The sequence below is a fragment of the Musca domestica genome, unplaced genomic scaffold (genome assembly GCF_030504385.1).
Source record: "Musca domestica strain aabys unplaced genomic scaffold, Musca_domestica.polishedcontigs.V.1.1 252, whole genome shotgun sequence".
In the NCBI taxonomy this organism is placed as follows: Eukaryota; Metazoa; Arthropoda; class Insecta; order Diptera; family Muscidae; genus Musca; species Musca domestica.
In genome coordinates, this window is record NW_026712280.1 from 662,772 (window position 1) to 686,819 (window position 24,048).

The 24,048-nt window shown below is 34.9% G+C and overlaps 1 protein-coding gene across 2 annotated transcripts; it reads right to left on the reverse strand.

Moving 5' to 3' along the window:
• Positions 1–3,604: 3,604 nt before the first annotated feature.
• Positions 3,605–23,787, reverse strand: LOC101893239 (supporter of activation of yellow protein). 2 transcript variants are annotated; one of them, XM_059123864.1, is made up of 12 exons: positions 23,652–23,787; positions 21,328–21,460; positions 17,190–21,274; positions 16,903–17,117; positions 6,929–7,017; positions 6,700–6,852; positions 6,186–6,632; positions 5,859–6,131; positions 5,498–5,789; positions 5,274–5,433; positions 5,026–5,214; positions 3,605–4,468 (listed from the first exon to the last, which is right to left on the reverse strand). In XM_059123864.1, the coding sequence occupies exons 3-12, from the start codon at positions 21,094–21,096 to the stop codon at positions 3,966–3,968; spliced, it is 6,228 nt and encodes a 2,075-aa protein (XP_058979847.1). In that variant the 5' UTR covers positions 21,097–21,274; positions 21,328–21,460; positions 23,652–23,787; the 3' UTR covers positions 3,605–3,965. The 2 variants fall into 2 exon arrangements, with proteins under 2 accessions (XP_058979847.1, XP_058979848.1); XM_059123865.1 differs by having other exon boundaries at positions 23,485–23,757.
• Between the last annotated feature and the right edge of the window lie 261 nt (positions 23,788–24,048).

A 24,048-nucleotide genomic window follows, 5' to 3' on the forward strand; every position in this document is an offset into this window, starting at 1 on the left:
TCCGATTTCAGGTTTATTGTGTACTAAATGGCTAATATCAGCCCAAATGGACTGAATTTCGTCAATTACGACTGAATTCATCCTAGAAACCAGTACTTCAAATGTGGTGTAAATCGGTTTAGATATAGCTATAGCTCCATATATATGGTTTATCTGATTTGCTTAAAGTCCCTCACACGCGTAATATGCACTCAATATGAATGATATTTGGCACCGGGCATCAGATACCGCTTGAAAATACGTATTCCAAATTTTATCGAGATCGGTTCAGATTAGGATATAGCTTTCATATATATATATTTATCCGATTTCAGGTTAATTGTGTACTAAATGGCTAATATCAACCCAAATGGACTGAATTCATCCTAGAAACCAGTACTCAAATTTGGTGTAAATCGGTTTAGTTCGTCCGTCTGTCCGTGTATTTTTGTGAACAAAATGCAGGTCGCATTTATTATCCGATTGAGTTGAATTTTTGCAAACAATTTTTACCCACGGACGAACTCTATTGAAATTGGTGAGAATCGGTTCAAATTTAGATATAACTCCCATATATATCTTCAACCGATTTCGGCCAATATCTGTCCAAATGACCTGCATTTTGGCACATCCGAGCGAATTCAGTCAAGAAGCAAGTACATCAAATTCGGGAAAATCGGTTCAGATATGGCTATAGCATATATATTCCTTATCCCATTTGGAGTTTTAAGTCCCTCACATGCGTAATATGCACTTCACTAGAATGATATTTGGCACCGGGCATCAGATACCGCTTGAAAATACGTATTCCAAATTTTATCGAGATCGGTTCAGATTAGGATATAGCTTTCATATATATATATATATATATATATATATATTTATCCGATTTCAGGTTAATTGTGTACTAAATGGCTAATATCAACCCAATTGGACTGAATTTCGTCAATTACGACTGAATTCATCCTAGAAACCAGTACTTCAAATTTGGTGTAAATCGGTTTAGTTCGTCCGTCTGTCCGTGTATTTTTGTGAACAAAATGCAGGTCGTATTTATTATCCGGTTGAGATGGAATTTTGCAAACAATTCTTACCCACGGACGAACCCTATTGAAGTTGGTGAGAATCGGTTCAAATTTAGATATAGCTCCCATATATATCTTCAATCGATTTCGGCTGTCCAAATGACCTGCATTTTGGCACATCTGACCGAATGCAGTCTAGAAGAAAATACATCAAATTTGGGGGAAATCGGTTCAGATATGGCTATAGCAACCTTATATATGCTTTATCCGATTTGGAGTTTTTAATCGCTCACATGAGTAATATGCACTTCACTAGAATGATATTTGGCACCGGACATCAGATACCGCTTGAAAATATGTATTCCAAATTTTATCGAGATCGGTTCAGATTAGGATATAGATTTTATATATATCTTTATCCGATTTCAGGTTTATTGTGGACTAAATGGCTAATATCAACCCAAATGGACTTAATGTCGTCAATTACGACTGAATTCATCCTAGAAACCAGTACTTCAAATTTGGTGTAAATCGGTTTAGATATAGCTATAGCTCCCATATATATGGTTTATTTGATTTGGTGGTAAAGTCCCTCACACGCATAATATGCACTCCACATGAATGATATTTGGTACTAAATAACTTATGAATCTCGAAAATACCTCAGTCAAAGTTTATCGAGATCGGATTGGATTAGTATATAGCTCCCATATAAATCTTCAACCGATTTCGGCCAATATCACCCAATGGCTAATATTAATCCAAATGGACTGAATATTGCCAGTTCCGAGTGAATTCATCCTAGAAACCAGTACTTCAAATTTGGTGTAAATCTGTTTAGATATTTCGGGTTAATATCAGTCCAAATGACCTGATTTTTGCCATATCCGACCAAATTAAGGCTAGAAGCAAATACATAAAATTTTTGAAAATCGGTTTAGATATACCTATAGCTCCCATATATATGTTTTATCCGATTTGGGGCTTAAAGTCCCTCACACGCGTAGTATGCACTCTACAAGAATTGTATTTGGTACTAGATAACTTATGGATCTCGAAAATACCTCTGTCAAATTTAAACGAGACCGGATCAAATTAGGATATAGCTCCCATATGCATGTCAGTTCGTCCGTCCGTCTACCCATGTACTTTTGCGATTGAGATGAAATTTTGCAAACAAGGTTTGTTTGGCCCACGGATGAACTCTAATGAGATTGGTGAAAATAGGTATAACTCCCATATATATCTTCAAACCCAATGACCAATATCTGTCCAAATGACCTACATTTGGGCACATCCGGCCGAATTCAGTGTAGAAGCAAGTACTTCAAATTTATGTGTTTCATCCGATTTGGGTTTTTAAGTTCCTCAAATGCGTAATATGCACTCTACAAGAGTGGTATTTGGTACAGAGCATCAGATATCGCTTGAAAATACGTATTCCAAATTTTATCGAGATCGGTTAAAATTTTTATATAGCTGCGATATACATCTTCATCCGATTTTACGGTTATTGCTCACCATATATGTAATATCAGCCCAAATTGAATAGTTTTTCATATTCAACCGAATTTTACCGTTTAGTGAAACTCGGTCCGGTATACCTATTGCTTTAATAAATATATTTTAACATAATCCTTATCGAAATAATTTTATGCACAGTACTGCGATGTTATTAGGTAGGATCTACGTCACTTAAATACCCAATATAAACACTTTTTTACGGCAGCTCTACTAAATACGCATAGTGGTGTAGGGTATCATATAGTCGGCCCCGCCCTACTTTTGAACTTACTGGTTGTGTGTTGTTGTAGAGACAACACACCACAAACCATTGTGCGGGCCATATATGATCTTAAGTTTTCACCACTAGATGACTAATGGCCGTAATGCATCTAGTCTATCATACTCGCACCAATGGACTAACCTCCCTAGCAACCTATGGCATAGTTCCGACACGGTGCTACAATGGCTTATGGCCGTTTTAATAACCATCTGTGAGAATCAACTGAGTGTATAAATACAACCAGCATCAGTGTTCCAAAAGAGAATTTCCCAGACTCTCCCCTCTTCCTAGAAAAAGCCAAAGCCCCAGAAAACCACCTTACATAAATCCAACAAGTGTTCTACTGAAAAAAACCATCTAAATAACACAACATCCAAAAGAAAAATTACTCCAAATTATTAAAATGATTATTATAACAAACCAACTTCCATTTTATCCATCCACCAAAGCCAAATTACTGTATTTTCATATAAAATTAACATCATACTCATCGAAATTCGCACCGACTGTTCCTGTTCCAAGAAAAAGCCACCGCCTAAAATACCACCAGCCATATTGCCCTGGGGTTTACATACATCTCCAGTAAGTACAAAATAAACTTCCCTCATATTTGTTTATGCAGTATATTATGATTAAAGCTTTATTGTGGTTGTAAAATATTGATCGTAGAAAATAAATGTGGAGTTCTCACATCAATGTTTGGCTTTTTGGGCTTTTATTGTATTGAATGTCTGCAAATTCTTCGCACACTTTCCTTCTGGCTATTCTCGATTTGAGATGCTAATCAATGTCCTAGTATTAAACCACGAGTTGATTTGTTAGAAAGGACTATCATATTTTATTAAAAGTAATTTGTGTGACTTAATATACAATTTTGGGGATCAGAAAAATTATTCGTACAGATCAGTCAAAAACATGTTCTGAATTTACATATATACTTTCTTTTCCACAAAACAAACCAATTGGTAATGTTTATAAATGCACTTTTCCATTTTTAATTCGCATAAAATAAAAAATACATAAATATATTAAAGTAAAAACTATATTCTGTTGCCCAACCTGCGCTCTTTTCGAAGTTCTTCCTCATTAGAACTAGTCTGTTATAAATTCGTTGAAGAACAAGGTGATTGCTTCGGTGGCTGCGGCTTGGGAAAATGCCACCGTATAACCCCCACTCAGGCAACTACTGGCGGAGGGGCATTTTTAGAGTTTGTCAAAAGCATACCGCTTTCACTTTTCTCTGAACAACTTAACTCCTCACTTGGTTTCACGTTCGACCCAATGCTACTCGCAGTGTCTTCCGTTGTGGTTTCCGTGTACGCTGCATCTGCACTCAATGTTGGTGTCATCGAAGATACTACACCAGGTGAACTACTTGGATCACTACCGCGCGCACCTGGAGAAAGAGCAAGTCCATTTGAAATGTTGTGAAATGATGCTTGGTTTCTCTTTGTCGCTTTCATTTTGGCGCACGGAACACACAGCATAGATGTATGTTCTTTAACCTTTGTAATCGGATCCACGCGATATTCATTGACCCATTTGAGCCTTTTATGGCGATGCTGTTTACCTTGATCTCCACTTGGAGAGTTCAACAACTGATTATAGGATGGTATGCCTTCCGGCGTGGTTGCCCCACATCTCATACAAATACTGCAACGATTGCAACTCCAACGACCTGCAAAACAAAAAAAAGCTTTTATGAACTACATCCATTCTAGTTAACACTACTTAATTTTGAAACATATAAATATCCGAGTATTTCTTAAGGACATAGTGGATACTAAATGACCTTCTAAAAGCTGGTGATGTAAAAGTACAGTTTTTCCGAACAGAGAAGTAATAATATTAAAAGATATATGAGCTCATAGATAATTCTATTTAACATATATGTTATGTTATGGTACAACATGTTATGCAGATCAATATACAATAGATTAGAAAAGACGAAATATATTCACGAATGTTCAGCTTAGACAAACTTAGCTACACTATTTAGATTACGTTTCCATTTCAACAAATTATATTCAGATGTCCCTGTTGAGACTTCAATGACATAAAGGATCTGTGGCATCAAAAATGTATGAGTAGTTCTTATTTTGACCCAAGTAGGAAAATAAAAACTACTAGAACATATTTTACGCAAAATGAAGTATACTTTAGATTTAATATAATCAGAGTAGAATTCGAAGTTAGAATCTATATGTACTACACTGTGAAAGATCATTTTCTTACCTTCAGGCACCGCCTTTATTCCAAGGCAATATATGTGAAAACCACGATCGCATTGTTCACAATATAACATTTTATTTCCATCCTGTTTTTGTTTGCATTTAATGCAGCACTTACAATCAGCACATTGCCAATTGTAATTGCGAACACGGAGTGTCATCCGCCGCGGCATCTCAATACAGCTAGGGTGAACTGAAAAACATATATTGAAAATAACAGAAGGCATTGTTTGCTTTACTTAACTGCCTTACCTTTCCGTCGGCATGTATAGCATTGCACAAACAATTCTGGCATGTCATTCAGATTGCGATTATGCGGGCGCAAACAAACCGCACAGATAGCCGGGGAATCCTCTTCATCCGAAACATCTTCTGACGACAATGACGATGATGAACAAGAAGAATCGGAATCCTGCGGACATGAACATATGCACAAATTTTTATATCCTGCTTGTAACCAAATTATATTTACTTACACTTTCTGAGGATGATTCATCTGACGAAGATGAACCACTAGAGTTCCTTGTCGATGCCGAAGTACCTGGTATTGGTGGTATTTTAAATTCGGCAAAACTATTTTCATAAGGACGATTTAGACGTGCACATCGTTTGTTTTGCCGTTTTGTTGACAATGTTCTTGATTCCACCAGGTCAACTTTATTATCAACACTTTCGGTTGCGGAGTCCGTATCAGAGCTGTTATTTTCCTGCCCATTATCTTGCCAGAGTTTAAATGGAAGTTCCAAAATTGTGTTTAGTGGTACTTTCCTGTATAAGGATATTTAGAAATATTTTTTTAATCGTCCTACACTTTAGATGTATGTTTTGATATGATACCTTAGTTCCAGTGCTGAGTAATTGTAATACTTCTCACAAAATTGGCCAGGAACCAGAGATAGTGGGTAATGAGAATCCCTTGGTTTTCGAGGTTCACAAATACGTGGCTGCAGAAGAGTAGGAGGTTCCGCAATGTTCTCAGCTTTAGCAGCTAATGCTACAGCATCCGCAACCGGCCGATTAATTACTGTCGAAATCGGAGCAGTGCGTGGGCAGGGTTTATTAACCACTAACGTTTGTAAATCGAGGAAAGACAAACGTTCATCTTTGCGACTGAAACAATAGTTCATTAATATTCTGTCAGAAATAATACATTAAAATACCTACGTTCGGTTGAAATATGAGTTCCATTTACTGGTAGATAATAACGCTCTTTCACGTGCTTGTAAGCCCCTTCCAGCTACATTGAGACCCAAGGACTTTTGCTTAGCTTCTATTTCTCGCAAATGTTTTTGTCTCACGAAATCCTTATACTCTTCATATTTATCATAAAAGTCGGTATACATAATGTCCAAAATATCGGATGCCCATACAGCTGTTATACCCAAATCGCACATTTTTTCAGTTACCAGACCTTTTTCTTGCAGCCAATTTCGCTCCTCCATGTCTATTTGACGCCGAGGCAATTCGGGATATTTCCGTTTGAAGCTTTTTATGCCCAAGTACATGGCAACTTGTTCCTGAATCATAAAAGTGTCACGATTTTTTGATGGACAACAGCCCTTTGGTGGTGGCCAATCATATTCAGCTATAGAGGCAACCGTAAACTCCGCACTAAAACAGAAATAACAACAATTGATTGTTAGTAGAACTCTGGACGTTTTTACATCGGCTTACTTACTCTTCTGCAACACACACTTCCATTTTCTTTTTTTTCATGGGTTTCCTAGCAGTAGAAGCACTTTGCGATGAAAAAGAAATGTTTGAATCCAAGATACTGTTATTACTTATCACAGAGGATTGGGATTCTTCATTAGTATAAAAATCCGGTTGGCTGGAAAATGGTTTAAAATTGTCACATCATTTCAGTTACAATTTTATAATTATTTTATAATTTATTGATTGTATACCTTGTATGCAGTGGCGAAGACTGTGGCTGCATGCTAGAATGTGATAAATCAGCGCTCATTCTGGTATCCTCTTCGAATACTTGGGGTGCCTACAACGTGAAGAACGAAGCAATATTTATTCAATATTCAGTTACTAAAAATATAAATAATCTGTTCAACTATTTTCAAACAATAAGCTACTTGTCCTCGATTTTTGTACTATTTTTAGACAACGGTCCGAAGTACCGACACTTGAATGCGCCATTTTACGAGTATATTACAAAACACTATTAATGTAAAACTTTTGCTTCAAGTTTACAATTTATATAAGTATGTAGTATGAAAACAGTGTGTTGTATGTACCGCCGATCATATGTTTGGAAGTAAAATTTTACTTTAAAACGCATGTTTAACATATTCAATAGAAACTCGAGCTCAGTAAACAGTTTTTCGTTGCAGATAGGTCAATTTGAATTCCTTCCATTGTCTGCGACTGTTTTAAGTGTTAAGGTCCGAAGTAGCTACTGTTGAATGTGTCAATCTTACGAGTATATTTCATAAATTATTAATGTATATCCTCAGAACAAAACCGATGGAACTTATGAGGATTGATGGCTTGTCCCCTGGTAAACATTACCACCTTTCTCTATCAATAAAAACAACCTTGTTTTATAAAAAAAAAAACAATTATGGGATTAAGCCTAACTATTCTGCCACATCAAAATAACTACGGTATGAAGTCCTGGGTTTATATTCATTTCTTAGACAATGGTATAAATTGTTGATTAATGTTTACAATTTATATAAGTATAAAGCATGAAGACGGTCTGTTGCATATACAGCCGACATATGCTTGTAAGTAAAATTTATCTTTAAAATGCATTTCGGAAATATTAAGTAAAAACTCGAGGTCAGTAAACAGTTCTTCGTTGCAGATAGGTCACATTGAATCCCTTCCATTATCTGTGATAGTTTTAAGTATTAAGGTCGGAAGTACCTACTGTTGAATGCGTCATTTGTATGAGTATATTTCAAAACCTATATCCCCAGACAAAAACCAAGGGAACTGATAGGGATTGGTGGCTGAAACCATGGTATTACCTCCTTAATCCCTTGGTAAACATTGCCATTTTTCTCCAATAATAAAAGCAACCTTATGTTTATATAAAAAAACAATTATGGAATTAAGCCTAACTATTATGCAACATCAAAATAACTACGGGTTTATGTCAATTTTTTAGACAACGGTCCGAAGAACCCACCCTCGAATGTGTCATTTATATGAATATATTTGAATAAACTATTAATGTAAAAATTTTGCTTAATGTTTACAATTTATGTAAGTATGTAGTAAAAAGAGTCTGTTGCATATACCGCCGATCACATGCTTGCAAAACTTGTGCTTAGTAAACCGTTCTTCGGTGCAAATCGGTCACTTAGAATCTCCTCCTTTGTCTGCGAATGTTTAAAGTGTTAAGGTCCGAAGTATCAACTCCTTTGTCAGCGATTGTTTTATGTGTTAAGGTCCGAAGTATCAACTGTTGAATGCGTCAATTGTATGAGTATATTTCTAAAACTATTAATGTATACCCCAGACATAAACCAAGGTAACTGATAAGGATTGGTTGCTGAAACCATGATATTTCCTTCCTCATCCACGGGTACACATTACTATATTTCTCCAATAATAAAAGCAACCTTGTTTTTATAAGAAGAAAACAATTTTGGGATTAAGCCTTAATATTCTGCAACATCAAAATAACTACGGGTTTATGTTCATTTTTTAGACAACGGTCCGAAGAACCCAAACTTGAATGCATCATTTTTATGAATATATTTGAGAAAACTATTATTGTAAAACTTTTGCAGATCGGCCACTTAGAATCGCCTCCTTTGTTTGCGATTGTTTTAGGTGTTAAGGTCCGAAGTATCTACTGTTTAATACGTCAATTGTATGAGTATATTTCAAAAATTATTAATGTATATCCCCAGACAAAAACCAAGGGAACTGATAAGGATTGGTGGCTTGTCCGTCCTCTTGTAAACATTACCACCTTTCTCTATTAATAAAAACAACCTTGCTTTATAAAAAAAAACAATTATGGGATTAAGCCTAACTATTCTGCCACATCAAAATAACTACGGTATCAAGTCTTGGGTTTATATTCATTTTTTAGACAACGGTATAAATTGTTGCTTAATGTTTACAATTTATATAAGTATAAAGCATGAAGACGGTCTGTTGCATATACAGCCGACATATGCTTGTAAGTAAAATTCATCTTTAAAATGCATTTCGGAAATATTAAGTAAAAACTCGAGGTCAGTAAATAGTTCTTCGTTGCAGATAGGTCACATTGAATCCCTTCCATTATCTGTGATAGTTTTAAGTATTAAGGTCGGAAGTACCTACTGTTGAATGCGTCATTTGTATGAGTATATTTCAAAACCTATATCCCCAGACAAAAACCAAGGGAACTGATAGGGATTGGTGGCTGAAACCATGGTATTACCTCCTTAATCCCTTGGTAAACATTTGCATCTTTCTCCACTAATAAAAGCAAACTTATGTTTATATAAAAAAACAATTATGGAATTAAGCCTAACTTTTATGCAACATCAAAATAACTACGGGTTTATGTCAATTTTTTAGACAACGGTCCGAAGAACCCACCCTCGAATGTGTCATTTATATGAATATATTTGAATAAACTATTAATGTAAACATTTTGCTTAATGTTTACAATTTATATAAGTATGTAGTAAAAAAGAGTCTGTTGCATATACCGCCGGATCACATGCTTGCAAAACTTGTGCTCAGTAAACCGTTCTTCGGTGCAGATCGGTCACTTAGAATCTCCTCCTTTGTCTGCGATTGTTTTAAGTGTTAAGGTCCGAAGTATCAACTGTTGAATGCGTCAATAGTATGAGTATGTTTCTAAAACTATTTATGTATACCCCAGACAAAGACCAAGGTAACTGATAAGGATTGGTTGCTGAAACCATGATATTTCCTTCCTCATCCACGGGTACACATTACTATAATTCTCCAATAATAAAAGCAACCTAGTTTTTATAAAAAGAAAACAAATTTGGTATTAAGCCTTAATATTCTGCAACATCAAAATAACTACGGGTTTATGTTCATTTTTAAGACAACGGTCCGAAGAACCCAAACTTGAATACATCATTTATATGAATATATTTGAGAAAACTATTATTGTAAAACTTTTGCAAATCGGCCACTTAGAATCTCCTCCTTTGTTTGCGATTGTTTTAAGTGTTAAGGTCCGAAGTATCTACTGTTTAATACCTCAATTGTATGAGTATATTTCAAAAACTATTAATGTATATCCCCAGACAAAAATCAAAGGAACTGATAAGGATTGGTGGCTTGTCCTCTTGTAAACATTACCACCTTTCTCTATTAATAAAAACAACCTTGTTTTATAAAAAAAAAACAATTATGGGATTAAGCCTAACTATTCTGCCACATCAAAATAACTACGGTATCAAGTCTTGGGTTTATATTCATTTTTTAGACAACGGTATAAATTGTTGCTTAATGTTTACAATTTATATAAGTATAAAGCATGAAGACAGTCTGTTGCATATACCGCTGATCATATGCTTGTGAGTAAAATTCATCTTTAAAATGCATTTCGGAAATATTAAGTAAAAACTCGAGGTCAGTAAACAGTTCTTCGTTGCAGATAGGTCACATTGAATCCCTTCCATTATCTGTGATAGTTTTAAGTATTAAGGTCGGAAGTACCTACTGTTGAATGCGTCATTTGTATGAGTATATTTCAAAACCTATATCCCCAGACAAAAACCAAGGGAACTGATAGGGATTGGTGGCTGAAACCATGGTATTACCTCCTTAATCCCTTGGTAAACATTGCCATTTTTCTCCAATAATAAAAGCAACCTTATGTTTATATAAAAAAACAATTATGGAATTAAGCCTAACTTTTATGCAACATCAAAATAACTACGGGTTTATGTCAATTTTTTAGACAACGGTCCGAAGAACCCACCCTCGAATGTGTCATTTATATGAATATATTTGAATAAACTATTAATGCAAAACTTTTCCTTAATGTTTACAATTTATATAAGTATGTAGTATAAAAAGAATCTGTTGCATATACCGACGATCACATGCTTGCAAGAAAAACTCTAATCTACAACGCATTTTTAACATATTCAGTAAAAACTTGTGCTCAGTAAGCAGTTCTTCGGTGCAGAACAGCCACTTAGAATCTCCTCCTTTGTCTGCGATTCTTTTAAGTGTTAAGGTCCGAAGTATCAACTGTTGAATACGTCAATTGTATGAGTATATTTCAAAAACTCTTAATGTATACCCCAGACAAAACCAAGGGAACTGATAAGGATTTGTTGCTGAAACCACGATATTTCCTTCCTCATCCACGGGTAAACATTACTATATTTCTTCAATAATACAAACAACCTTGTTTTTTATAAAAAAATAAAAACAATTATGGGATTAAGCCTAAATATTCTGCAACATAATAATAACTAGGGGTTTATGTTCATTTCTGTCCGAAGAATATATTTCGAAACACTATTAATGTAAAATGCTTAAAGTTTACAATTTGTATAAGTATGTAGCATGAAAATAGTCCGTTGCATATACCGTCGATCACACGATTGCAAGTAAATTTCTTCTTTACAAGAATCTCCTCTGTCTGCGATTGTTTTAAGTGTTAAGGTCCGAAGTATCAACTCGAATATACAACGCATTCCTAACATATTCAGTAAAAACTTGTGCTCAGTAAGCAGTTCTTCGGTGCAGAACGGCCACTTAGAATCTCCTCCTTTGTCTGCGATTGTTTTAAGTGTTAAGGTCCAAAGTATCAACTGTTGAATACGTCAATTGTATGAGTATATTTCAAAAACTCTTAATGTATACCCCAGACAAAACCAAGGGAACTGATAAGGATTTGTTGCTGAAACCACGATATTTCCTTCCTCATCCACGGGTAAACATTACTATATTTCTTCAATAATACAAACAACCTTGTTTTTATAAAAAAATAAAAACAATTATGGGATTAAGTATATTTCAAAAACTCTTAATGTATACCCCAGACAAAACCAAGGGAACTGATAAGGATTTGTTGCTGAAACCACGATATTTCCTTCCTCATCCACGGGTAAACATTACTATATTTCTTCAATAATACAAACAACCTTGTTTTTATAAAAAAAATAAAAACAATTATGGGATTAAGCCTAAATATTCTGCAACATAATAATAACTAGGGGTTTATGTTCATTTCTGTCCGAAGAATATATTTCGAAACACTATTAATGTAAAATGCTTAAAGTTTACAATTTGTATAAGTATGTAGCATGAAAATAGTCCGTTGCATATACCGTCGATCACACGATTGCAAGTAAATTTCTTCTTTACAAGAATCTCCTCTGTCTGCGATTGTTTTAAGTGTTAAGGTCCGAAGTATCAACTCGAATATACAACGCATTCCTAACATATTCAGTAAAAACTTGTGCTCAGTAAGCAGTTCTTCGGTGCAGAACGGCCACTTAGAATCTCCTCCTTTGTCTGCGATTGTTTTAAGTGTTAAGGTCCAAAGTATCAACTGTTGAATACGTCAATTGTATGAGTATATTTCAAAAACTCTTAATGTATACCCCAGACAAAACCAAGGGAACTGATAAGGATTTGTTGCTGAAACCACGATATTTCCTTCCTCATCCACGGGTAAACATTACTATATTTCTTCAATAATACAAACAACCTTGTTTTTATAAAAAAATAAAAACAATTATGGGATTAAGTATATTTCAAAAACTCTTAATGTATACCCCAGACAAAACCAAGGGAACTGATAAGGATTTGTTGCTGAAACCACGATATTTCCTTCCTCATCCACGGGTAAACATTACTATATTTCTTCAATAATACAAACAACCTTGTTTTTATAAAAAATAAAAACAATTATGGGATTAAGCCTAAATATTCTGCAACATAATAATAACTAGGGGTTTATGTTCATTTCTGTCCGAAGAATATATTTCGAAACACTATTAATGTAAAATGCTTAATGTTTACAATTTGTATAAGTATGTAGCATGAAAATAGTCCGTTGCATATACCGTCGATCACACGATTGCAAGTAAATTTCTTCTTTACAAGAATCTCCTCTGTCTGCGATTGTTTTAAGTGTTAAGGTCCGAAGTATCAACTCGAATCTACAACGCATTCCTAACATATTCAGAAGTATCAACTCGAATATACAACGCATTCCTAACATATTCAGTAAAAACTTGTGCTCAGTAAGCAGTTCTTCGGTGCAGAACGGCCACTTAGAATCTCCTCCTTTGTCTGCGATTGTTTTAAGTGTTAAGGTCCAAAGTATCAACTGTTGAATACGTCAATTGTATGAGTATATTTCAAAAACTCTTAATGTATACCCCAGACAAAACCAAGGGAACTGATAAGGATTTGTTGCTGAAACCACGATATTTCCTTCCTCATCCACGGGTAAACATTACTATATTTCTTCAATAATACAAACAACCTTGTTTTTATAAAAAAATAAAAACAATTATGGGATTAAGTATATTTCAAAAACTCTTAATGTATACCCCAGACAAAACCAAGGGAACTGATAAGGATTTGTTGCTGAAACCACGATATTTCCTTCCTCATCCACGGGTAAACATTACTATATTTCTTCAATAATACAAACAACCTTGTTTTTATAAAAAAATAAAAACAATTATGGGATTAAGCCTAAATATTCTGCAACATAATAATAACTAGGGGTTTATGTTCATTTCTGTCCGAAGAATATATTTCGAAACACTATTAATGTAAAATGCTTAATGTTTACAATTTGTATAAGTATGTAGCATGAAAATAGTCCGTTGCATATACCGTCGATCACACGATTGCAAGTAAATTTCTTCTTTACAAGAATCTCCTCTGTCTGCGATTGTTTTAAGTGTTAAGGTCCGAAGTATCAACTCGAATATACAACGCATTCCTAACATATTCAGTAAAAACTTGTGCTCAGTAAGCAGTTCTTCGGTGCAGAACGGCCACTTAGAATCTCCTCCTTTGTCTGCGATTGTTTTAAGTGTTAAGGTCCAAAGTATCAACTGTTGAATACGTCAATTGTATGAGTATATTTCAAAAACTCTTAATGTATACCCCAGACAAAACCAAGGGAACTGATAAGGATTTGTTGCTGAAACCACGATATTTCCTTCCTCATCCACGGGTAAACATTACTATATTTCTTCAATAATACAAACAACCTTGTTTTTATAAAAAAATAAAACAATTATGGGATTAAGTATATTTCAAAAACTCTTAATGTATACCCCAGACAAAACCAAGGGAACTGATAAGGATTTGTTGCTGAAACCACGATATTTCCTTCCTCATCCACGGGTAAACATTACTATATTTCTTCAATAATACAAACAACCTTGTTTTTTATAAAAAAAATAAAAACAATTATGGGATTAAGCCTAAATATTCTGCAACATAATAATAACTAGGGGTTTATGTTCATTTCTGTCCGAAGAATATATTTCGAAACACTATTAATGTAAAATGCTTAAAGTTTACAATTTGTATAAGTATGTAGCATGAAAATAGTCCGTTGCATATACCGTCGATCACACGATTGCAAGTAAATTTCTTCTTTACAAGAATCTCCTCTGTCTGCGATTGTTTTAAGTGTTAAGGTCCGAAGTATCAACTCGAATATACAACGCATTCCTAACATATTCAGTAAAAACTTGTGCTCAGTAAGCAGTTCTTCGGTGCAGAACGGCCACTTAGAATCTCCTCCTTTGTCTGCGATTGTTTTAAGTGTTAAGGTCCAAAGTATCAACTGTTGAATACGTCAATTGTATGAGTATATTTCAAAAACTCTTAATGTATACCCCAGACAAAACCAAGGGAACTGATAAGGATTTGTTGCTGAAACCACGATATTTCCTTCCTCATCCACGGGTAAACATTACTATATTTCTTCAATAATACAAACAACCTTGTTTTTATAAAAAAATAAAAACAATTATGGGATTAAGTATATTTCAAAAACTCTTAATGTATACCCCAGACAAAACCAAGGGAACTGATAAGGATTTGTTGCTGAAACCACGATATTTCCTTCCTCATCCACGGGTAAACATTACTATATTTCTTCAATAATACAAACAACCTTGTTTTTATAAAAAAATAAAAACAATTATGGGATTAAGCCTAAATATTCTGCAACATAATAATAACTAGGGGTTTATGTTCATTTCTGTCCGAAGAATATATTTCGAAACACTATTAATGTAAAATGCTTAATGTTTACAATTTGTATAAGTATGTAGCATGAAAATAGTCCGTTGCATATACCGTCGATCACACGATTGCAAGTAAATTTCTTCTTTACAAGAATCTCCTCTGTCTGCGATTGTTTTAAGTGTTAAGGTCCGAAGTATCAACTCGAATCTACAACGCATTCCTAACATATTCAGAAGTATCAACTCGAATATACAACGCATTCCTAACATATTCAGTAAAAACTTGTGCTCAGTAAGCAGTTCTTCGGTGCAGAACGGCCACTTAGAATCTCCTCCTTTGTCTGCGATTGTTTTAAGTGTTAAGGTCCAAAGTATCAACTGTTGAATACGTCAATTGTATGAGTATATTTCAAAAACTCTTAATGTATACCCCAGACAAAACCAAGGGAACTGATAAGGATTTGTTGCTGAAACCACGATATTTCCTTCCTCATCCACGGGTAAACATTACTATATTTCTTCAATAATACAAACAACCTTGTTTTTATAAAAAAATAAAAACAATTATGGGATTAAGCCTAAATATTCTGCAACATAATAATAACTAGGGGTTTATGTTCATTTCTGTCCGAAGAATATATTTCGAAACACTATTAATGTAAAATGCTTAATGTTTACAATTTGTATAAGTATGTAGCATGAAAATAGTCCGTTGCATATACCGTCGATCACACGATTGCAAGTAAATTTCTTCTTTACAAGAATCTCCTCTGTCTGCGATTGTTTTAAGTGTTAAGGTCCGAAGTATCAACTCGAATCTACAACGCATTCCTAACATATTCAGTAAAAACTTGTGCTCAGTAAGCAGTTCTTCGGTGCAGAACGGCCACTTAGAATCTCCTCCTTTGTCTGCGATTGTTTTAAGTGTTAAGGTCCGAAGTATCAACTGTTGAATACGTCAATTGTATGAGTATATTTCAAAAACTCTTAATGTATACCCCAGACAAAACCAAGGGAACTGATAAGGATTTGTTGCTGAAACCACGATATTTCCTTCCTCATCCACGGGTAAACATTACTATATTTCTTCAATAATACAAACAACCTTGTTTTTATAAAAAAATAAAAACAATTATGGGATTAAGCCTAAATATTCTGCAACATAATAATAACTAGGGGTTTATGTTCATTTCTGTCCGAAGAATATATTTCGAAACACTATTAATGTAAAATGCTTAAAGTTTACAATTTGTATAAGTATGTAGCATGAAAACAGTCCGTTGCATATACCGTCGATCACACGATTGCAAGTAAATTTCTTCTTTACAACGCATTTCTAATATATTCAGTAAAAACTTGGTAACATTGAATCTTTTCTATTGTCTGCGATTGTTTTATGTGTTAAGGTCCGAAGCCCCTATTGTTGAATGCGTCATTTTTATGAGTATATTATAAAAACAACCTGCCCGACGTGTGATACAGGTCCGCACGGTACGCTGCATCTCTTAAATTGCACAGCCAAACCTACCCAACTCACTCCAGAAGATCTCTGGCTACATCCCATCAAAGTAGCAATTTTGTAAATAGGTTAGATCGAAACAAATTATGTGGCCATTGACACGTTAACAAATATTTACGATGAAATTAATGCGCATAAAGTTACGAACGTAATGTTATTTTTTAAATCTACTTACCGGACTATACAATCCTTTTATCCTCTCTGGGTCTGGCGTGTGCTTTAGGGCACCTACACATCGCGGCCTATTCATAGCTATTGATTTTGCCGTTCCGGTGGAACCCCGACCCAAATTATGAGGACGATTACCTCGTCCAGGAGTACGTCCGCCTCGTACTCCCCGAAGACGACCTCTACCTCGGCATAAAGTAGTAGATGAACTTGTGGAATCGTCTGAATACAAACATATGTTTGTAAATATTTCATTAATGAATTATTTAATCAATTAATTTTGAATATACTGACCTTCTGAATTGTCTGCACCGCTAAATTCACCTTGTACTTCTTCATTTTGCGATTCTTCAAATCGTGATTTCGTGTGTACAGAAAGAGACGATTCGTTCAGTTGTTGGGTTGCCATCATTGAAGAAAAATCATTAGGCTGAAACACAACATCCGGCAGAGGATCAGACGATAATATCGTTGTGGGAGGAAGCATGGAAGTTGCCTCGACTGTTGTTATTGTGTTCGTTGTACTACCATTGCTACTACTTGAAGAAGAGGACATTGTCAAATCGATTTGTGAAGGCATAGAGGTGCTTGCACTATTTAAGATAGTTGTTGTGTTGACGTTTGCTGTGGACGAAGTGTGAGAGCTAACAGATGATACTGATGAATTTGACTCTAGAAAATGGTTAAAGTCACTTTCGGTTTCGATTTCTTTTACCGCTCTCCTGCCATCAAGAGGGGCTATTAGCTTCCCGGTGGCGTGTCGGGATTCAATTTGGAGGGTATTTGGTGTATTACTTCTTCTTGAAGTTCTCAAAGGCGTTCTTAAATTTCTTTCACGCTTTGCAGCATCCACATTATTTTGATGTTCGATTACACCCTCGCCATCTTTAACAGAATCAACTAGAGCAGTGGCTACTATTGGTTGCTCGGCGTCTACCATATCTATTGCTAATCGCTTTCGTAACAATTGAACTCTTCGTGATTTATTGTCAACAGCATTTGCCGTTACATTTGTGGTTGTTTCTTCTTTGGTTTTTGACGGAATCGCAGCAACATCTGATTTTTTTGGTCGACCTCTTTTCTTAATAATAGGTGTCGAATTATCATTCTGGCACTGAACATCATCTTCAGAGTTAGATTGTATTGTGTTGCCAACTTCGTCTGCTGGAATGGGTAGTAAATGTTCATGTTTTTGCTTTCGCAACCGCTGATGGATAGGAAGTCCAGTTTGTGAAATAGTTGAAATATTTAATGGATTATTTTCTAACACAGGGGTGGACGTATCCTGCTCGAAATTTTCATCGAAGTTTTCTCTATGTGTAGAGTTACTTTCACTGACTGTTTTGCCTGTGTTGTAATTGTCATTTTCTAATTTTCTCAATTTAGAGGGCAGTTCTTTTAGCCCATTGCCTACATTTATATTAAATTGATTTGAATTTTCACTATCAAGAGACGCCTGTCTTTTCAAGCTTACATTGTTGTTATTCATGGCAAGAAGGTGAGCCTCTTTTGTGTAACGCAACCCATTTTGAGTTTCCTTGTTGACATTAGTAGAACAGGTATTATCAAATTGGGCGTCAGACGAATTTTGAGAGCTGCATTCAGGAGAATCGAGGATTTCTATAGAATCAATAATATTCTCCTCGCTGTTGCTATTAGATTGTGTAAGACTCGTGGCTAAATTATCGAGCGTCGATCCATTAGTAAGTAGCCGTTCCGTTAACTGAGGGTATTTAAGTGAAGTTGATGAATTGTTCGCAGGATTTGCCATAGGTAGTGTTGGGGTATTGTCCATTGGACTGCCTTCAGCAATAACTTTTTTTATAACTGATGTTTCTCTTTGCAGTCGCTCCATCAAAATGCTTGTTGAAGGCACTACGTCGTTACATAAAGCAGTAGATTTTCTTTCTTCTTCATCGTCATTGTAATCAAATTGACTAAGTTGAGCTGGCGAACTCCCTGCAGAAGAAGTTAAATCCACAGTATCGATAATATTTTCAGTTTTAGGATATTCATTTAATGTCCCGCCGCCGTTGCATTCCGCTTCATGTGTGGTAGACGGCGGCTTATCTTTCATATGGGAGGCGTTTTGGAAAATTTGTGGTTCATGTTGCATTTTAAGACTCTCATCAATATCCATATCATCGGAATTACGATGTATGTTAGTAGATCTTTCGTTAGCCATGGCAATGTGAGCGGAACAGTCATTGACAAGTTGGTCATTAAACCCACAAAACTCTTGGGAGTTACTTGACTCTTCACCAACGTTTTCAACATTCAAAAGATCACTAAAATCGTCTACTTCAGCAGTAGCAATTGAGGGGTTAGCATTTTTATTTAAATCTGATTGTGCATCGGCCACAATTTTGAGCTGAGGTGATCCCAAATTTTTTATAGTTAGTTTTGGTACAGTTTTATTATGTTCTGTTTCATAATCTTCCTGCTCTGCATCATCGCTGATACCACTTTCTTCAGTTGAGGACGGTCGATTCAATGGATATTTTATTGAAAAGTCTGAATGATTAAGTGACTTTATTGTCATTTTCGTCACACCTTCTCTATTATCAAACTGCTTATCCATTTGAAGCGATTGTCTGCTTATTGTTATCTTAGGCACAGCCTGTTGCTTAGGTGATTCCAAAATAATATTGTCAGGCGATGCTTCTGGAGTACCTTTTATTTTATTGGACTTTAATGTTTCATTTGGCATATTGGTTTTTATTGTAAGTTTAGGAATTTTTTCCATAACAGCACTGCCAGTGTCTGCGCTTGTATCATCTGGAATATCCAAGGACTTCGTTTTTATTGTCAGCTTTGGTATTCCAGCCGCATTCATGTGATCATTTCGTTGTGTAATAATAACTGCATGTTCCTGTCCAGTTTTTATAGTCAATTTGGGTATTTTTGAAAGTGCTGAATCCTCTGACATTTCCGTACACAGCATATTAGTCTTTATACAAAATTTGGGTATAGAAGGTTGCTCATTTGCTTTTGGCAGGGGCTTTATAGTAAATTTTGGTAAAGTTAATGTTGTTGATACTGCAGGTGAACTAGGAACAGCTGGGGACGTTAAGGACGACGAGCCCACTGATGAAGATGCTGATGTTGTCGATGAAGCAGGAGAAATATTCGAAATAATAGATTCGGTGTGACCGTCTGTTCCTGTCTTAATGGTTAACTTTGGTAATGGTGGTGTGTTAGCAGCCGATGTTGAATTTTGAGTTTCAATCGAGGTCGTGTCGTTGATTTTGATAGTTAGCTTTGGAACCACCGTTGTATGTGAGGAACCATTGTCCTCATTTTTTGATCGAATGGTTAACTTCGGTAAAATGTGGGGATCACTAATGTTTATGTTAGAAACTATTTCATCCTCAGCTGATGAGGAACATTCTTCGGACGATATTAAAACTTCATTGGCGGGTTCCTTCATAATTGGTTTAAAAATTATTTTAGGGGTGTGATGAGCATTATTAGTGCTGTGATGCTGCGTGCTTAGTAAATTTATTTTTAGGGGTTCCACTTTGCGTATATCTTCATCATTTGATGCAGTATCGTGAGATTCGCTAGCTGTCAGTTTTGGCAGTTTAAGTTTGATTTTATTTTTATCACCATGGGATAAGGAACCCACAACATTATTATTTGAAGAAGTTGATTGATCATCACGATCATTTAAACCAGCATTGCCGTCTGTAGGACTACGGTTAGAGACTCTGACCAATGTGTCATTTACGACTCTCACGTTACTATCATTGGTTCCCATTTCATTGGATAGAGGTCTCATTGATCGGTGGTTAATGATCTTAGCATTTACACGATTTAAAGATGAAAATTGGGTTTCTGCTCTTGCATTGCCAGATGTCGATGGCAAATTTAATTCCTCTAAAGAGTCTGCTATATTACCATAATTGTTCGAGGTACTGCTAATTCGCACTGAAGACGTAACCACTGTTTCCAAATCAATGGATACTTCTTCTCCTTCACCTTCAGCCTGCAAAGGTAATAAAATATCCGTTGAAGTCGAAGTCACTAATTGCTCTTGGTCTTCTTCAATGCCTGATCTATTATTTCTTTTCGAAGCAGTAGCTGCTTGTCTGCAACTTATATAAGATAACAATTGTTGATGGCGTTGATCGTCGTTTGTTGCGCGAGCTGCAGAATTTGTTTCCGAATCCGTCGATTTCCTTCGGTTTGTAACACTCATTGCTTAAGTGTGAATAACTTTGATTTTTCCCAACGTATTGTGCCCAGTACTCCTGGACGGATGTCCTTACTTTTTACCAATTACGGCGGGCTTTCTGGTGTTGAAACGATAATATCTACCGGTGCAAATACACCATCATTACGCAATAATTTGGTTATTATCCATACGACTTGACAAGCTGCAAAGAAAAAATATTAATATGTGCAAATTGTTTTTTGTTTTTTGTCTTACCTTATGACATGAATATAAACATGGAAATCCTTTTCAAAAATTTCTTTGCTAGCTAGTTTATAATACCTTTGTATTGATGAACAACTTTTAACAGCTTGTTTACGTGAAGATTACTTTTTTCAGGATACAGTATCTGTGGAAATAGTCTTGTTATTGATTATATTTATATTTGCATGTTATTGTTTTAACATCAAATCTTAATATTGCATATGAATTGAACAAAATGATTTGGATGTGTTGTGCTTTACATTTAAATACAACATAGAATATAATGTTGCTGAAAGCTCAATTCGATAATAGAACTTCCAAATGATGCCCACAATTTCTTCGCTTAACGGTAACAAATATCCGCTACTTAAAATTGTCAATTATTGTCATTAAAGATTGTTACCTACTTTTCATTTAAAACTAAAAAATAATCTGTACAATGGTGCTCAAACGTCTCTTGTTTATTTTACATGTATATGGATAACCATCTATAAAATTTAGATATCTCAACAAATATAAAGAAATTAGTTTAAAGACACATTTTCATCTGGTTATTGGCCATTAGAGTCGTTTTTTTTGCATAAAAAATCGACAAAGCAATATTTCTGACCTTGTTCGAATTAAAGAGAATATAACATTTTTGTTTGGACAAGTTCAATGGATGCTATACGCCTCTGTATATCCAATAAACATTGCTATCCGCAACTTAACCGACCTTATGTTTTTACAATATAAAACGAACAATGTACCAAAATTTGACAAAAAGTAAAAGTTAAAACAAAATCCCAATAATACGCACATGGGTTTTGGGTATCAAGACAATGCGAAACCAGACAATACAAGCACAGTCATGTAAGCCACACGACTTGGAGCAAACATTCATTTGCAAAATCCCATTTTACAAAACACACTGCACATACATATTTGACTGTCTGAAAATACAAACACAGTTACATTTTACTCATACCACATCCATTCGATGCGAAAAATGAATTGTTCGTGCATTAAATATGGTCGAAAGGCAAAGGAAGAGATGAATAAGCACATAGAGAACAAAACATCAAACGACGAAAAAAGACGAAACGTTACGAGGAAAATCGAATATCCACTATAACACACGACACAATACAAAATAGTAAATGCTGTTTAGTTGGATTTGGATAAGACTAGCGTGAACTTTTTATCATTAAATAATTACGACTGGATTTCTATTTGCTATATTCAAGCCTTTGCACGTCGATTCAATAGTCGAACAAGCAATTGCATTTGTATATTATGAAAAATATATCGATTGCACATCTTCACCCAACCTTCAGATGCGCATAAACAACAGCAACAAATAGCTCCGACATCAAAACTTAGCAAAACGAACAAATTTTACACACGAGAAAAAAAATCATTCGATACATTTATGTCTGACATGCCAACAAACCAAACGTAGCAATACAAAGAAAATTTAGCTGTAGCAAGAAAGAAAACACACACAAACACGAGCAAATTTACAGTTCTTACAAAAGCCATAAACGCGGCACAGTAAAAATAAGCGTAAACAGTGATGACAACTTTCAAGAAAACTTTAAAAACGCCAAAAACGAGTTACTAGTCAAATATATTTTAATTTTTTTTTATAAAACACTGCATACAATATACTACAGTTCGTTCATTTTACAAATAGCCATAAAGGCTTAGCACAGAGTATCTGTTAAAAACGAAAGAATTAGTTTTGTATGCATGAAAAACTTATCCCGCACAAAATTTTGAGAGCAATAAATGAATATTTTTAGTCTGGCAATATCGTGTACGAAAGCGGAGAAATGTGGCGTTCTGTTTGCGCTTCTCCATTCTCAGGAAAAATACAATTTCAATCATAATTCAAGAACACTGGGACATATTAAAAGATTCATAAATTATATTTTTTCCTCAAAATTGTGTCAAATCCTTTACCAGTCTGTTGACGACAAACAAAACTAGTTTAGCATACATGTAAATTATGTAGCAATAAAACGATGTTAAAAACGACGAACAATTAAACACGAACCAAAATGCACAACCATCCAAACGCGGACATTGAATTGCTTTAGAAGAATGACACTCAATGAATATTAAATAATAAAATAATTATCTTTTTATATTTTTCACGAATTCAATAAAATGCAAGAATTGCCGAACCGAATTTATTTGCTTGGCAGGTTTTCTCCTTTTTCACGTTTTTCTCATCATAGCATTTCCTTTTTAGTATTGGTGCAGCTGTGTGTCCCACTTTCATTAATTTTTACAGGTTCTTCAATTGATAATAACTGATTTATTGTACTTTTCCTCAACGAACGTTAACTAACCATTTACACTTGCGTTATTATTTCCTTGCAATTATTTTTATGAAAACAAATTTTCAACAAAAAGAAAATACACTTCTTTTTATGACGCGTAAATAAAGACCACAGCCCCTCATATAAATTAATCGCCGTTGGTACTTTATAAATGGCGATGGCATTGCTCGAAAACGTCAAAAACATATCGGACTGGTCGATAAATACCTTAGTAACGAAGACGTATGTCGATTGTTTTATAAGCCGAATAAAGTTGTGCCACTTCTAGGAAAGCAAAAATAATTTATTTGGATGCATTTTTATTAATATATTAATCTATTGATTATGTATTCAATTAATATGGAGAAAAGGAACCTATATATAATTTCCGACATTTTACGATTTTGAGGATAAGCTAAATGACGAG

Coding starts and splice junctions, on each gene's coding strand:
- LOC101893239 (XM_059123864.1), bottom strand. CDS start 21,096: ATGAGTGTTACAAACCGAAGGAAATCGACGGATTCGGAAACAAATTCT. Junction 6,853..6,928: donor TCTTCGCCACTGCATACAAG/GTATACAATCAA, acceptor ACCATTTTCCAG/CCAACCGGATTTTTATACTA. Junction 4,469..5,025: donor AATAAAGGCGGTGCCTGAAG/GTAAGAAAATGA, acceptor TTTGTTTTGCAG/GTCGTTGGAGTTGCAATCGT.